Here is a 16,458-nt window from a genome sequence, read left to right as displayed (position 1 = left end):
ATATGATGATCTTCCGGGTAACCAGGTCGATTCAAACTGTTCAGTGTAACTTGAGTCATACTTCTAACCTCAAATTCTCATAATCTGAATTCAGTCTTGGCTTGTGACATAGTCATCTGAGTGGAACTTCATGCTCAGACATTGTGTCTGTGAATGTCATGTGATAGCAAGAACATGTCCTTCACATGACAGTGAAGATAAAATCAGCAAGTCTTAAATACCATAACAGCGTTTACCAATTAGGGTATGTTTTATACATGGTGAGTATTTTGCTTAAGGGAGTCTGTCTATACCTTTTGTTGATTACAAATAATCAACTTGGCTTCTCTGCTTTTGAAATATTTGAATATTCACTCACTGATATACTCAAGAAAAGGTTCATCCAAATGTTTTCTGGCTGGGAGGAAATTAGCTATGGAAATTATCCTTAAATCCACTAGTTCATCCATGTGGACAAACCTTCCATGGTTCCTAATTCATAATAGGACAGAACCCAAAATCTTTAAAATTGTTGAACAACTGCTTCCTGTTTATGTTTCCTCCCTTTAAGTATGTTGTAGTCCTGGATTTCTGTTAAATTGTTTCAAATGAAAGCTGAGCCTAGCATAGCCAATTCCCACCCATGGGTTTCAGTATGAATTTCAGTAACAGTGAACTTTTGATTGACTCACATAACAGAATTGAAAACACAATCCTGGGAGACTATGGTCATTCTTATACAGATCACACTTCACAGTCCATTGTGGAGATTTGGTACTTGTAGATAACAGCTAACATTAATTGTCAACTTGACCAGAATTACCTTGGGGATAAGGCTCTGGGAATACCATATATTCTCTAGATTGCATTAATTGACTTGGGAAGACCCACCCTGAGTGGGAATAACACTAAGGGCTCTGTCCTGGTCTAAATAAAAATGGGAAAGGTGGCTGAGCACAAACACTCATCTCTCTCTGCTTCCTGAAAGCAGATGCAACACAGCCAGCTGCTTGAGGCCCCTGCTGAAAGGATTCAACCCTGTGCAGCCTTCAACTGTGATAAACCCTTTCTCCCTTCAGTTGTTTTGGTCAGGGTAGTTTACCACAGCAACAGGACAAGTAACTAAGACAGTATTGAAAACACAGCTCTTCTAAATGGCTTGAACAAGGTCACTGGGAGAACATGTCATGTGATGTTAATGAGGTAAAACGACCATGTCTAGATAAAGATTGCAAACCAATCTCTATGTTTATGTTATTTCACTAAACAGACTTTACACGATGATGCTGGTCCTAAAGATTTGATACACCTGTAATTTATTTAACTTTTCCTCAACTCCTGATTAAGAAAATGTGTTCTTACTTTTTCACCGATTCCCATGATTCTGAACCAATACAGACTCTTATTTGGAATTTTACTGGAGCACCTTGCAGAGTCTGTTCTATAGGATACTAGCATTACTGGATTGTAATGTATTTTTCAATGGGGGGTGGAAGCTTCTTTGTTAGGACACTTTGCTCTTATTAGCAGTGGTGATTTATTCATCTGGGTTTGTTTGTTTGCTTATAAAATAGAATCCTGCTATGTAGTCAGCTCTACAACCAAGCTGGCCTTGAAATCACCATGTCATCTAAGCAGACCTCAAACCGTTTTTCTTTTTAAGATCTATTTTTATTTCATTTAAGTGGATAAATGTGTACATCTTTATGAATACACCACACATGTGGGTACTCTTGGAGGTCAAAACAAGGTGTCAGATACCCTGGAGCTAGAGCTAGAGATGGTCATGACATACTTGATACAGGTGCTGGGAACTCAGTTCAGGTCCTCTGGAAAAGCAGCACAAACTCAACTACTGAACCATGTCTCCAGCTCCTGGAGTCAAACTACTGATAACCTGTCTCTAGTTCCAAGAGTCTGGGGTTATTATTGGTTTATTCCATCATGCATGGTGGTAAACTACTGAATTAATGCTGAACTAAAGAGTTTTGTTGTTGCTCATAGGACATTCATGAACCATTCAGATTAGTGACCTCCACCTAGTCTCTAAGGAAGTCACATGGATTGAAGTTTACTTTCTTTTTAAACTTATTTGACTACAGGACCAAATTTTTCCAATATATCACTAAGGATATTTTAAGCTGAATGAAAAATTGGGGAAAATATTGTTTTGAATCTAAGCTCTTTATTTTTTAAAAAATGAATAAAAGAAAAAGTAATAAAACCCAGATAGCTGAGGTTTCTAAGCAAGTTAGTGACAGACTCAGGTCTGAAGTCAGGTCTGCTGTTAAAATTGAGCATCCTTTGTACCCCCTGAATCCTGGTACCCATCAATCTTCCACTATGGAGACAACTAGATCCATAGTAATAATAATATTACCTTGCTTTTATAGAGTGTCTATCCTCGAAAACACTTGAGGCACTTTGGTATGTATTACCTCATCTATCTCACTGGAGTTGCTAAGAGTAGGCTCCAAGTAAGTTAGGGGAAGGAAGAACTGTCACTGTTTCGCTCGGCCTAACAAGCCACGTACTCTTACTTGCAATGACAACATTTAGCCATCACTCTTTGTTGGTTTTTCTTCTCCATTATTAATTGTTTAAACACAGCCCAAGGCAACATTCTGCTCTTTCAACATCTGATACAACGGCAGTAGGTGATTAAAAACATTTGAGCAGGAGAGAGTTGATGTGTCTCCATTCCTTAGGACAGCGTGAAGCTTTGTTTACCTGTAGGTGCAGCCCTGGTTCTGACAGAAGGCCATGTAATACAGCACCTTTGAGGCAGATCACTCCACCCATGCTGGGGCTTCTCTTTGAAGCTATAATGGGATTATAATGAAGCTTCTCTTTGCTTTACATAATAAACACCCACCTGGACCAAATAATCCATTTATTTGTTACATTCACTTCCATTTTTTTTTCCAGTAACAAGCCAAATTAATCACTGCATTTACCCTGAGAACTCAAATGAAATAAGTCATGGAGTATGATCATCTGGGTGGCAGGGGAGGGGGGCAGATGGCCAATTCAGCTCCAAAGGAAACATTGCCTTCTAGATTGTCTAGAGGCCACTGAGGAGAGCTGTCAACAGCGATCTTTGTGATGACTATGAACAAGCAATATAAAATACCTGTCCCCCAGTCTGCAGCAGTCTATCCACAAAAGCCTCTTTAAGTTTAAACTACCTTGCTAGGGTTCCGAGACCAGTGAGGCCTTCCTCCATTTTTTTTTTTTTTTTTTTGATAGCACAACAAATTTGGTGGGGTGGTGAGCATGCTACATTTTAACAATTGGAGTCACTAATTTACTTGCCAGGGAATAAAATCACAAAAATCACAGGTATGGATACCAATAAATTTGGGTTCTAACCTTCCCTGTGTGGCAAATAGAATTTGGTTTTGACTGAAATTATTCTGCTAAGAATATGCAGACCCAAGTTTGAGCATGTGATGAATGAATGAAATTTGAAGTTCCCTAATTTAGGCTCAATTCTGCATCCTTCTTGAACCAGGGCATCTCACCGTACTGGGTATAAATCTTGTTCTTAAATGTACAAATCTTTCAAGTTGTCTTCTTCAAATTTTAGTGAATGAATCACAATTCATTTTAGTACTCAGTACTCGGCCCAGGGAGGGTACTCCTTTTTTTTTTCCCCGTGAATTGATATTTTCCTCAGGATCCCTCCTAAGAGACTATCACGGACAATTTTAACAATTCTCAGCCTTCCTTCTACATTTGAATTTCACTAAACGACAAGACTCGACTCAAAATAAATCTCATTATATACTTTGTTCAACTTAAATCTTTCAAAGTTGAGTTATAATTCTATTTAGATCAACGAAATCACTTTATTATCCCTTTCCCCCCCACACACACATCTCATTTGCTCGAAAATTAAGCTACAATCGACTAAATTTTGGCCACTTAAAATACAACACAGAAAACAGATTTCTAATAGGCATTTTTGAAAGGCCACATCATCTATTTTCCACTAGATGGCGCTCCATATTAACACAGTTTTTCAGAATTGCGGACAGAGCCTGAGGATGCCAGGGAGGAGGGTCTCTCACTTCTCTTTTCCACCGTTTTCAAAGGGGAATGGCTAGAGAGGTCAGAACACTTAGCTGTACCTCAGGTCTCTGAAGATAACCAGTTTCCTAACATCCACTAAGAACAACTGCCATGCTGTAACATAAAGTGAACATTTTGTTGTTGTTGTTTTCTGTTTTGATTTAAAAACAAACATACTGCCTGGAAAAATTTAATATTGACAGGCAAAAACAAGAGCATTAATTTATCCAGATGCCCACACAGCAAGAATTCCAAAGGAAGAAAAAAATCAGAGGGCAAGAGAACAGGAGAAGGACCCACAGATAAAGGGAGACAGAATTACCCACGAGGAACTGGGAAGTCTAGATGCAGAAGTGGGGCTGATGGAGCAGGGAACTCATTACTGGAAGCTGGCAGTGACCCTGAGAATATGGTGGAGGACGACTGTACCTGAGAGGAGAACAGTCAGAACAGCAACCCAGTGTGTACCTTGGGCAAAGCGTATTTCGGGAGCTTCATTTGTGCAAACGTGCTTCTTCGGTAGGACACGTAGTAATGTGGTCTTCCTCCAGATGTCAGCTGGATCACAGAAACAAGGTGGTGAGAGGAGCTACTGAAAACATTCAGAGTCACAGAAGAACAGTTGCCTGCATGAAGCTGCCACACCGCACCAAAACTGCCTGCGGAGGACAGCTATCAGTAGTTGACATTTACCAGAAAAGTAACTCACTCACTGTACAGGGCTGCTCAGAAGACCAAAAACAACCATTTAATAGACAAAAATGTAATCTGAAAATTTGCACGATGGGTCTGGAGAAATGACTCAATAGTGAAGAGCATTTGTTGCTCTTCCAGAGGACTGGAGTTTGATTCCCAGCACCCAGAGTGCAGCTCCCAACCATCTGTAACTCCAGTTCCAAAAGATCTAACTTCCTCCTTGTCTAGCCTCAACCAGGCTCGTGGTGCACAGACATCAAAGCAGGAAAGGAAAAACACTGACACAGAAAAGTCATTTCTATATATATAAAATATACTATACACTATAATCATATAATATATTATCATATATAATATACACATGTATATACACACATATATAAATTATATGTATGTTTAATCTATAATGTATATCTAGATATCTATATTGTGTGTACTAGATATAAAATTGCAATGTACTCTAAAGCTAAGAAACTGTATTAACTCTGTTCTTCCCAATGCTAGAAGCCTCAGGAGATATTAGCTCACTGTCCTTCATCAGTCTAGCTTTTCAGCCTCAAGTCCATGCCACACAAGTGACCATATTGGGCTAGAAGGAAATAGTCCAGGTTCAACAGTAGAGAGAAGCCTTCTCATCTCTGCTGTGGGATGGTCTGTATGTCAAATGTGTTGCTGATTGGTCAATGAATAAATCACTGATTGGTCAGTGGCCAGGCAGGAAGTATAGGCCGGACTAACAGAGAGAATTGAGAGAACAGAAAGCTGGGTGAGAGAGACACTGCCAGCCGCCATCAGGACAAGGAAGATGTAAAGTACCGGTAAGCCACAAGCCATGTGGCAAGGTATAGATTAATAAAAATAGATTAATTTAAGCTGTAAGAACAGTTAACAAGAAGCCTGCCACGGCCATACAGTGATTTATTCATTGACCAATCAACAACACATTTAACATACAGACCATCGGAAAACTTAAGCTACACATCTCCACACAAGGTTCCTATTTGATGGCATCACACTGATGCCTAAGGGTATGTTAGCAGAAAGCCACTCCAGGTTTGGATTCCAAATTAATTCTAGGTCTCTATCTTTTGGAAGAAAACCATGGAAACTGGCACTGTTTTGTCCAAAGCAGGTCAATGAATACTGAAGGCTTGCAGAACAGGAAGATGCGGTGTGGTTTCTATCCAGACTTGAATACTACTCTAGGCAGAATAGAAGGCACCTCTGACAATATGTTTCTCTTTAGAGCCAATCATGACCTATATAAGTATCTGCAGTTTGAATGTCACTGGAGTTTGCATACTTAGAATGTCAACATAGCTTGTGGTAAATGATCATCAGACACAGGGGAGTGCCTGGAAAGAGACATTCTTCAGTGTTATGTGTGGAAGTAATGGGTTACAGGAGGTTATTCTCATAATTCTAAATATAAATTCTGACTTTGATTTGTATGCCAGATATGTGGAATATAAACTGCTGCCAGAAATCAGAGAAATATTCCTGACGGCATTACTGGTAGAGAAATGAATGGGACGGGACTAACACATGCAACCATTTGAATGTCACTTGAAATTATCTAAGTGTTCATTACACACTTCCCTGAAGAAAAGGGAACAGGGATGTGTGTATCATCACTTGTGAAACATTTCAAAATTATATAGGCTGATGCTGGGCAGTCTTCTTTCAATGCATAGGATTAGATATGAATTTATTCTTCAAATAAACTTGTGTCTAGAATGTACCTTAACTGTAATGTGTGTATACCCTTATGTATTATATAAATACATTTATAATATAAATACATTTATAATACTGTCTGATGTATACACTTAATTTGCTGTAAATATACATTTATCCACCTATTCAGCAATTATACCTTTTTCATTCTTCCCCTGAAAAGTAATAACATGACTTTTAGATGAACTGACTAAAGGAAACTAAAATTGTCCTCAAGAGCTAAATGAAGCTGTTCCTGGTGACTGCCTGTCTCCTGTCACTACTCATGAAATCTCAACTTCTCAAATGGTTTCCATTCACTTAGGAGAAGGAAATTATTTATTTCACATTTCCCTGGGAGTTGCAGTGGTTCCTGACCATACCAGGGGCCAGGGGATCGTTCTTATTTGGTCTCTGCCTAGTCCCACCTTCATCCATCACACCATTTCCGTTTCACCTTCTTTTCTTTTAAAGTGATACTGAGGATGGGGCTGAAGAGATGATCATTTCCCTGATAAGGAGAAATGGACATAGCTTCACAGTTTATTTAATGACTTGGGTTTATTGGGAAACAGATAAATAGAAGTGTATATCACTCCTGGGTCAATGCAGCACTTTTTAGATAGGTTGGTAAATGACTACAGACAGTAGGCTCAGGAATAGCCTTAAGCCTCCCTTCTCCCTTCCAACCTCCTTTACTCTCTTCCCTCCCCCTCTCCTTCCCCTTCCACCTTCTCCTTTCTCTTTGTCCTTTTAGTCCTCCCCCTCTGATCCATGTCTCTCTTCCCTTTGAGGCGGTGCAGGCAGGCCGAAAGGGTTATAGCAAGACAGAAACTAGAAATGCCTTGAGCCAATAAGCAGAAGTAGGGGTTTCTTACCTGAACAAACACATAGTCATCCTGAACAATCAAAGAGTCAGGGTCAATGTAGCCTGGGAAAGGCTTATTTCTGTTGGCGTCTGTGCAGTTTTGCATCCGACAAGTTAGGTATTGTGAGTCTAGAAGGGAAGAAGATAGACCCTTCAGAGTCAACGAACATTTCCCTTGGAATCTGCAAGTGTTCACACAAGACTCACAGTCTCTCCAAGTGATCACTCAATATCACCCTACTGTTCAAATTCCATTGTTATTTTATTGCATTGCTACCTGAATCACGCTTTCCTGATATGTCAAACAAGTCTACACAAAATCCTACACAAAAAAAAAAATTCTTATTTAGCTTTCCTCTTCTAAACCCCAAAGAAAAGATTTTCAAAAACTGACATAAGACTTGAAATTTTGTAGCCATATTTTCATCTTTATTAGAATTCACCTCCACACTTGGATCTTTGACTGAAAAGCAGAGAAACACATTTGCATACAGTATTTTAAAATCTCTGGTGGAAGTTCCACTGGAATGAACACTATGATCCTTAATAAGATAAAGGTTGCTTCTTTGTGGATTGGAAATGAAACACGATGGCAACATCTCCAATTCAAAATCTTTGTTCTCATTTTAGAGGTGAGTAAATTGAAACTCGAGGTTTCAGCTGAGACAGCACAGTGGCCAATAAACACAGCATCAGACTGATGACTCAGGTCAGTTCATGCTCTGTTGCTGGAGGGATGTTGTATTAGAGAGTCTCTGGCCTCCATGAAATCCTTTTATGGCAGTATTTATTTAAAATGCCACATTAAAACATAAAAGCACACTGGAATACATTCAAACCCTCCTCTGGCTACCACACCTACGTTCCTCTTCTGATTACATATCTGTCTCTCTTGATCTGCCCATGCGTTTTCTAATCTCCTAATTTATGTTGATAAGCATTCCCAACCTCCCCATGGTGTTAAAGACTTTCTATCCACACTCCCTCTTTCCCAGAGAATTTCACCAATGTTACCAGTTTACCAAGTTACCAATTCTCCTCCAAGAAGAATTTTACCAAGTTACCAATGAAGTTCTCAATTTTGGCCCACTGCTACTTTTGAAGATCTTCCATGATTACTCCCTGAATAAAATTTAGATTCTATACCAATGATTCATCACTATCTATTTCTATACACTGCTCCAATTAAAATATAATCCCCATGATTGTGTGTGTGTGTGTGTGTGTGTGTGTGTGTGTGTGTGTGTGTGTGTGTGTTCTTCTGTTATACTGCTAAGTCCTAACAGTAATACCGGTGCACTGTAAGCAAAAATCTGAATATTCTTAGAAACGTATCTGCTTATTTGAATGTATATTTTTGTATGAAAGTGAGGTTATTATGCTTACTTTTGGTGCTTACAGACATCTTTCCCAAATGAAACATTAGAACTTGATCATTGACAGGAAGTGGGGATGGGCAACGTTGTACTAAGGTGGATACAAGGGTTCATGAAAGACTTCTCTTAAAATTAGCAAAGAACTGCCCAAGAACATCTACATATGAGAAGCTTGAGTATTCCCAAACTCTTCCAAAAGGGTAAGCAGGGGACATCATGCACATTTATACCAGCTGACCCTTGACTGATGTAGATGCTAGTAGAGTCACTAAATGACGAATCAAGACTTTCCAGTACCATGGGGGCTCTGGAAGTAGAACTCTTGATTCATCATTTACTGAATCTACACTAGTCCACCTGGATAAGCAAGGCAGTATTTTGGCTTGAACTGTTTGGGGGGTCCCCAGGAGTGTGACCAGGACCTGTCCCTGGAGCATGAGCTGGCTTTTTGGAGCCTGGTGCCTATGGTGAGACACTTTGTTCAGCCTTGGTGCAGGGAGGAGGGACTTAGAGTGTATCAGGCTTTGATGACTCCCCATGGGAGACTTGGCCTTGGAGGAGGTGGGAATGGGGGGTCAGTTGGATGGGAAGGCTGGGGGGGTGGGAGGAGGGAGGATGGGGGAACCTGTGATTGATATGTAAAATGAACAGAAAAATCTCTTTTTTTTTTTACCACAAATTAAGATCTTTCACCTTAAAAATAATCTTTGAGACTTGTCTTTTCTCAAAATGTTTGTCTCTATCTATAGCACATAAATCTTTACCTCATAATTTCACAGTCCTCTAGACCATTTTGTAGCCTTTAAGTGGCTCCATGGTTTTGAAAGGTTGCCTGGGGCCACAGAAGAAAAGCAGGTTTCTTTCTGTGAAACCTGGGCTTTCGTTCTAGCGATCGTCATGTACCAGGTACACCACTCAGAGAAAATCGCTTCAGTGTCTCCAAACTTGCATCTTCCAGCTATTAAGCTGTGATACCATCAGCCATTCAGTCTATTAGAACTACTACACAGAATTAATTAAGATGTAATTAAATAATAAACATGCTGCATGTTTTGAAAGTTAAACCTACGTAGATGTCAATTATTATGACTCATCATTTTCTTTATTTTTCTTTTGTTTTGTTTTGTTTGTTTGTGTTTTTTTGTTTGTTTGGGTTTTTTTGTCCATAAAGATAGGACTAATTTGAAGAATATAATCAGTCATTTAAAAGACTAGTTAAATTGGCCTTTGTTACTCCAGAAAATGCCAGCATAAGGTTATATACATACTCTGCCACATGTCCTTCTCTTCTATTTGCTGGAGAAGCAGCACTGCATTTGCTATGTCATCCTTCCCCTATGTGACTCATAAGCTCCTACATGTGAGAACTAAGTCCACTCTGGATCTTCCTAATCCCCTTCATGTTGTTGGCTAAGCAGGGCATTTAAATCTAGTACTGCTAAATGAGAACTGAGGGGTGGTACCAGAGATACAGAAGGGGTCTTCCCTACCTCTGTACAATATGGTCTCGATTTGATGCATGCAGACTATTCTAATTGTCTTCTTATCTAAAGGAGGCAGGGGTAAAGTGAAAACAAACAAACAAACAAACAAACTTACTTAACGATTATGACCAGACTGAGAGAACTTGGTCCCAAAACATCATTGAGCTATTGGGTGTGCTTCGTCTACCATTGTCCTACTGCTGCTACATGAGATGATAAATAAAGAACCCCATCTAAAGTGAATTCAATCAAATGTAAAGATTAGAATTTCCTGGGCTTCTAAGGATAAGCATAACTTCCATTGTGATTTAGAGGTAACACTTAATGAGGACTCCTGGATGAGTAAGCTTCATTGTTTTATTTATAATAGTGTCTGGTCATGTTCTTTAAGATAACAATCTCCTCTTTGAAGATCCTAAGCAAACACCAGATGGAAAATAAAATATACATGATATCTATAGGTCATTTTTGTATAAATTGTAAATCTGAGAGACTAGAGAAGAAAACAAAGGGGCATTTGTCAAGGTCTAGAGTAGTGCTACTCAATCTTCCTAACACTGCAACCTTTAATAAAGATCCTCATGTTGTGGTGACCCCCAACCATAAAATTATAATTGTTGCTGCTTTATAACTGTAATTTTCCTACTGTCATGAATCACAATGTAAATATCTGTGTTTTCTAAGGGTCTTAAAAGACTCCTGTGAAAGGGTTATTCAACCTCTAGGTTGAGAACCACTGGTCTATAAGCTAGACATTCTAATGGATTTTCACAAGTATGTAGTACAGTTAATGATCACAACACTACAGAGGATGATACATCAACTGATTTAGCAGTACAGAGAGTAAAGATGGCGGATTATAGAACTGCAGCACAGAAGGGAAGGCATTGATTTAGTTGCTTGAATCCAGATTTGCTTCGCTTTTATTTCACTATACAACATGAAAACCTCGATGTGTATGGGGCCGACTTTTATGAACCAGACTTTGGCTTCTTCTACTTAAGTATCAGTGAGTATATCTATACACAAAGTGAACATACTCATAAAATCATGCTGTTATACATGTGGAGCAAGATGCATAAAGTCGTATTCTTGGAGTTCAGGTTCATATGTAAGGATTTCATTTAAGGAATTTATGAGATATAGGAAGATTAGGTCACTCAAGTATGTACTCAAAAGTGTTCAATAAGGACCAGCAAGGTGCCTCAACGGATAAAAGGAGCCACATGCAAACCTAGATACCTGATTAAGATGCTTGGAAGCACATAAAGGTGTAAGGAGATAAGAGAATCCATGAAATTGTCCTGATATCCACATATGCTGCTGGCACACAGGACCCCTACCATTAATTTCCAAGTGCTTAAAGAGTTTTAAATTTTTTTTTTTTGTGTGTGTGTGTGTGTATGTACATGTGAAAGTGACCAAGGAGGCCAGAAGAGAAAGTTGGGTCCCCTAGAGTTAAAGTTACATGTAGCAGTGAGCCTCCCATACATGAGTCTGGGAATCTAACTCTGGTCCTCTGTAATAGCATCAAGTGCTCTTAACCACTGAGCCATCTTTTCAGTTCCAGGAATGTTTAATGATACTTTAATAAATAGATGAAACAAAAAGGTAATAAGTAAAGTGTGAAACATTCAATTCACTACTAAATTCTTGCTTCTGGGAGTGAACACTTAAAGTATATATGATAAAAAGAAGTTACCAATGGATAATATTTGTGGTTTATTTTTTGGTTTTGAAAACTATGCCTTGGTTATAAAAATGCTCAAACTATATAAAACTGTGTAGAGAGTGCACATATTCTGAACCATTTTGGTAACTTTTCGGTCTTCCTAAAATTATTCCCAAATAAAAGCTTTTAAAAATATTTTAAAAATAGGATGGGACAATATTATAATATGGACCCACTTTTTGGCAAGTTGTATATATAGATACCAATCTATGTGTGCCTGTGCAGGAAAAGTGAATAAAACATACATGAGATGTCAACAGTCATAGCAGGGCAGTCAGTGAAAGAATCGGACACTGGGAAGTCAAATTGCTGACCCAGCACTTCTCAACCGGGTGAGTGGGGAGTCACAGTGGGCTTGAGAGATAAGCAGTTTCCACAGACACCTCTGAATGTTCTGATCCCTTCCACTTCATGATTCTGTGTACTCTGGTTTTCCTGTACAGTAAGCCTATCTTTGAGCTGAGAATTACAATACATTTAGCTAGGTAACATGAGGAAAGCCTCAAAATTAGTCTTCTGTTTCTGCTCAGGATGGCTAAAAGTGAAATTTGCAAGCTGAAGGGAAGTGATCAGTTTTGAGCTCTCAGCCTAGTGAAGTTTTCAGTTTGCTCCTTTTCTCCTTCTAATGGAAACAGAAAGAAATTGGCTGCGGTTCATAATGAGGGACCAATCACTCTTATTCCCCTCGGGGTTTGCTGTAATAGCATTAAATATGATGAAGTCTTTCCATATTCTGTTCTGGTGAGTGTGTGATGTGATTCCATAGGAAGTCTCATGTAATTTGGCATTAATTAATGTCAATTAATGTATGCAACTGCTAGATGTTAGAATTAATTTCATTACCTCTCTTACACAGATGTTTTTCTTGCCACAGGTAATTAGGATACTGCACTGTTCTTTTCAAATATCCTCACACTGGAACAGCTGCTATTTGGAATAATGTGGTCCTCATCCACTACAAACCTGTGCTGATACAGAGAGGAGATGCTGCCTTTAAAAGCCAGGCTCTGCATCAAGGAATGGAAAGTTAAGTGCAGGCCAGAGGCTGTTGTCTTGGTAAACCTAAGTAGACTATTGAGCCCCTGGAAGCTCTAATCCATATCATGGGAATAGACATTATCCCTCTAGACACTATTTGTGAGAAAACAGATCCTGGACTCCTACTGGTGCCTGGTGACTGTGCTCAGGTGACAGGAGCTGTCTGTAATTGTTATTTAAATTTTCTCTGTTTAATCTCCAGTATTGCTTACTGCTTCTGAGGTCAGCACTTGTAAAACAAAAACTACGCATATTGGTGTTTCTGTGGCAGTTTCTCCCTTCATATTCAGTTTTTAGGTTGGATTTACTATTTTGTTTGCTTGTGGTTGGCATTGCTTTCCCTCCATATGGGACCACGAAATTTCCCCAGTAGCCAAAGCAATATTGAGCAGACAGAACAAAGCAAGAAGCATCCTATTATTTGAATTTTAAATTCATTGTAATCAAAGAAGCACTGTATTGGGGTATACTTGCAGTAAATGATGTACAAAATACAGGCCCCACCTGATATAATACTACACACTCATGGTCAATGATTTTTAGCAAAGGAATCAAAAATAGACAAGAGAGAATGGATGGTCTCTTCACTAAGTAGTGGGAGAACTGTATATTCAAATTCAGAAAGACAAAATCAGATTTTTATCTCACATCATATATAAATTAACTCAAAACTGATTAAAGATTTTAATGTTAGTCCCACTACTAGAAGAAACTACAGGGAATATTTTTATACCATTGGTCTGGGTAAAGATTTCAGAGTAATGGTACCCAAAGCACAGGCCAGCAAAGCTAAAACCATCAAGCTATTGCAAGAAACCAGAAAGCATTTATATGGTAGAGAAAACAATGACTACAGTAAGAGATGAGCTACAGGCTAAAAGAAAATATTTGCAAACCACAATCTGATAAAGAGTGAATACTCAAAATCTGCAGAGATGTCACTTCAGTAAACAGTCAAGAAGGAGGCACCAGTGGAGTCATGTGTTTAGCTCACTTTCCCCTTTTTATGTAGTATAGGATTCCAGTCAAGTGTCAGCCAAAATGACCCAGTCTTCAATCTCAGTGTCACTGGGGGTGAGATTTGAGATTCCAAAAGTCAACAACAGGGTCTCTCTCTCTCTCTCTCTCTCTCTCTCTCTCTCTCTCTCTCTCTCTCTCTCTCTCTGTCTGTCTCTGTCTGTCTGTCTCTCTCTCTCTCTCTCTCTCTCTCTCTCTCTCTCTCTCTCTCTCTCTCTCCTTCAGCCTCCTGCTTGTGAATCAGATGTAAGCTCTCAGTTATTGCCCACCATCATGTCTGCCTTCCTGCCACCATGCTCCCCACCATGATGATCATGGACTCACCCCCCCCCCAAAAAAAAAAACAAGGCTACAGTTCTTAATCCTTCCAAAACAGTTCCACCAACTAAGGCCAAACATTCAAATATATGAGCCTATGGGGGGGGGCAGTCTCATTCAAACCACCACAGACAGCATGGCATTAGTATAAGTTAGCTAAAATGTGATCAGTATGCAGCATCTAGGGGACCATGAGTTAGCTAAGGATGGCAGACAATGGATGTCCAAGGAACCCAAAAGGAAGTAGCTTTGTAAGGATCCCTAGCTGAAAATCATTTTTGTATAATTCTGTATAAATACGGCTTTATGAACAGAGGCCCACACCTTGGCCCTTGTCTTTGACATACAGCCAGCCTGTATAGGCCTGTGTGTACTGAATAAAGTATATCTTATCTGCTAGAGACTCCTTGCATTCTCTTCCTTTCTTGTCCTTGGAGTTTGGACCTCACATGGTCTGTTTTCAGAGCAGTATTCCAAAATAAAACCTTCCTTCCTCAAATTTTTTACTCAGGGTACTCTTCCCATAGCTATTTACAATCTAGGCTTCTGTGATTTCAAGTATTTTAGACTCCACATATGAGTGAGATCCATACAGTGATTCATTATTTCCCTGGCTTATTTCACTTGCCATCATAGCGTTCAGGTTTATTCATGTCAGGACTTTTCAATTTTAAAGGCTGAAGAGTAATTCACTGGGTAATTATGCCATTTTCTTTACTCATTGATCTGACAGTCACTTACTTCAAATATATGCTTTGGCTATTTTGAATAAAATAATTCCCTGATGTATATACCAGAAATGGAATTGATTAATCAAATGATATAATCTGAGGAACATCCATGTAGCTAGAGTTTTTCTGGTCCTGCCTGGCCCAGAGTCAGGACAAATCTCTGTCACCTGCCAGTCCCACAGCAGCTCAGACCCAACCAAATAAATACACAGAGACTTATATTGCTTATAGACTGTATGGTTGTGGCAGGCTTCTTGCTAACTGTTCTTATATCTTAAATTAATCCATTTCTATAAATCTATACCTTGCCATGTGGCTCGTGGCTTACCGGCGTCTTCACATGCTGCTTGTCATGGCGGTGGTTGGCAGTCTCTCTCCTCTGCCTTCTACTTCCCAGTATTCTCCTCTCTCCTTGTCCCGCCTATACTTCCTGCCTGGCCACTGGCCAATCAGTGTTTTATTTATACAGAATGATATCCACAGCACTTCCCCTTTTCTTTTCTTTTTCTTTTTCTTTTTCTTTTTTCAAAAAGGAAGGTTTTAACTTTTACACATCTCCAAAGCCAGCTTGGTATATTTGGGAATTTGGGTGTAGCTTCTCTTACTACTTCCTGCTGGAGGGGGACACTGTATCTTATGGGAATACAAAGAGAATTTTAGGATCATGGAGTAGTCCATGAGGCTGTATTGTCTGAGCCAGTTGCCTTCAAACCATTCTGGATGTTGGATCATCTGGGCCATAGTGTCATCAGAGACCTTTCAGGGGGTCTTGGCTGGTCAAACCTGATGTATCTTTATCTGGAACAAATCCATAGCCTCTGGCTTTCTGAGGAAACAAAAGCAGAACCTCCTTTCCAAAGCAACATATCCTTACATCCAAATTTTGAAGTCAAGGTACCTTTAAAATATACATTTTGGCATAACTCAACAGCTTTTGCAATCAAATGTTTTTCTTCAGTTACGAATATCAAAGAGAACATAATCCAGATTCTCTGTGTGGTAGCCATCTTTACCTAGCTTATTTTTTATATTACCTTGAAACTATTGCTTTAAACTGCAGCATTCTAAGACTGAAACGGCACTCTGGCTACTGGCTCCGCCCACTTCAGCTTCCCAACATGGCGGTGGTACATTTTCTGACAGTTCTGGGAGCCATCAACTCTCAAAAACAGTGGGTCTATGCTTCTATCCAAGCAGCATGTAGCCCAGAAACCTCTTTTTTTTTTTTTTGTACTAGCAAAGGCTAAATCCACCACACAGCCTAATGTGCCACTTGCAGAGGCCTCATTCCCGCCATACTGCAGGTCAAGCACACACACCAGGAAACCGCCCTAGTAGCTCAAACACGCAGGCTCCCCCTAACTCAAGAAAGACTAGCAACTGTTTTTAGCTCCATTTTAGAATCTTTTTTCCTCAGGTTTTAGGTGGA

At 39.4% G+C, this 16,458-nt stretch overlaps 1 protein-coding gene across 6 annotated transcripts in view; it reads right to left on the bottom strand.

The window, feature by feature from the left end:
- The window catches only part of Sorcs1 (sortilin related VPS10 domain containing receptor 1), a 555,377-nt gene that overhangs the window by 127,793 nt on the left and 411,126 nt on the right, over nt 1-16,458 (bottom strand). For all 6 annotated transcript variants that reach the window (XM_052714730.1, XM_052714729.1, XM_052714725.1 and 3 more), the window contains exons 7-8: nt 7,344-7,462; nt 4,522-4,611 (exon numbers count right to left, since the gene is read on the bottom strand). In XM_052714730.1, the coding sequence (XP_052570690.1) occupies nt 4,522-4,611; nt 7,344-7,462 (209 nt within the window). The remainder of the gene's footprint in view (nt 1-4,521; nt 4,612-7,343; nt 7,463-16,458) is intronic.

Source organism: Peromyscus californicus, unplaced genomic scaffold (assembly GCF_007827085.1).
Source record: "Peromyscus californicus insignis strain IS unplaced genomic scaffold, ASM782708v3 Scaffold_4__1_contigs__length_199733344, whole genome shotgun sequence".
Taxonomy (NCBI): Eukaryota; Metazoa; Chordata; class Mammalia; order Rodentia; family Cricetidae; genus Peromyscus; species Peromyscus californicus.
The sequence above is the reverse complement of the archived record's forward strand: the minus strand, read 5'-3'. Positions and strand labels throughout refer to the sequence as shown.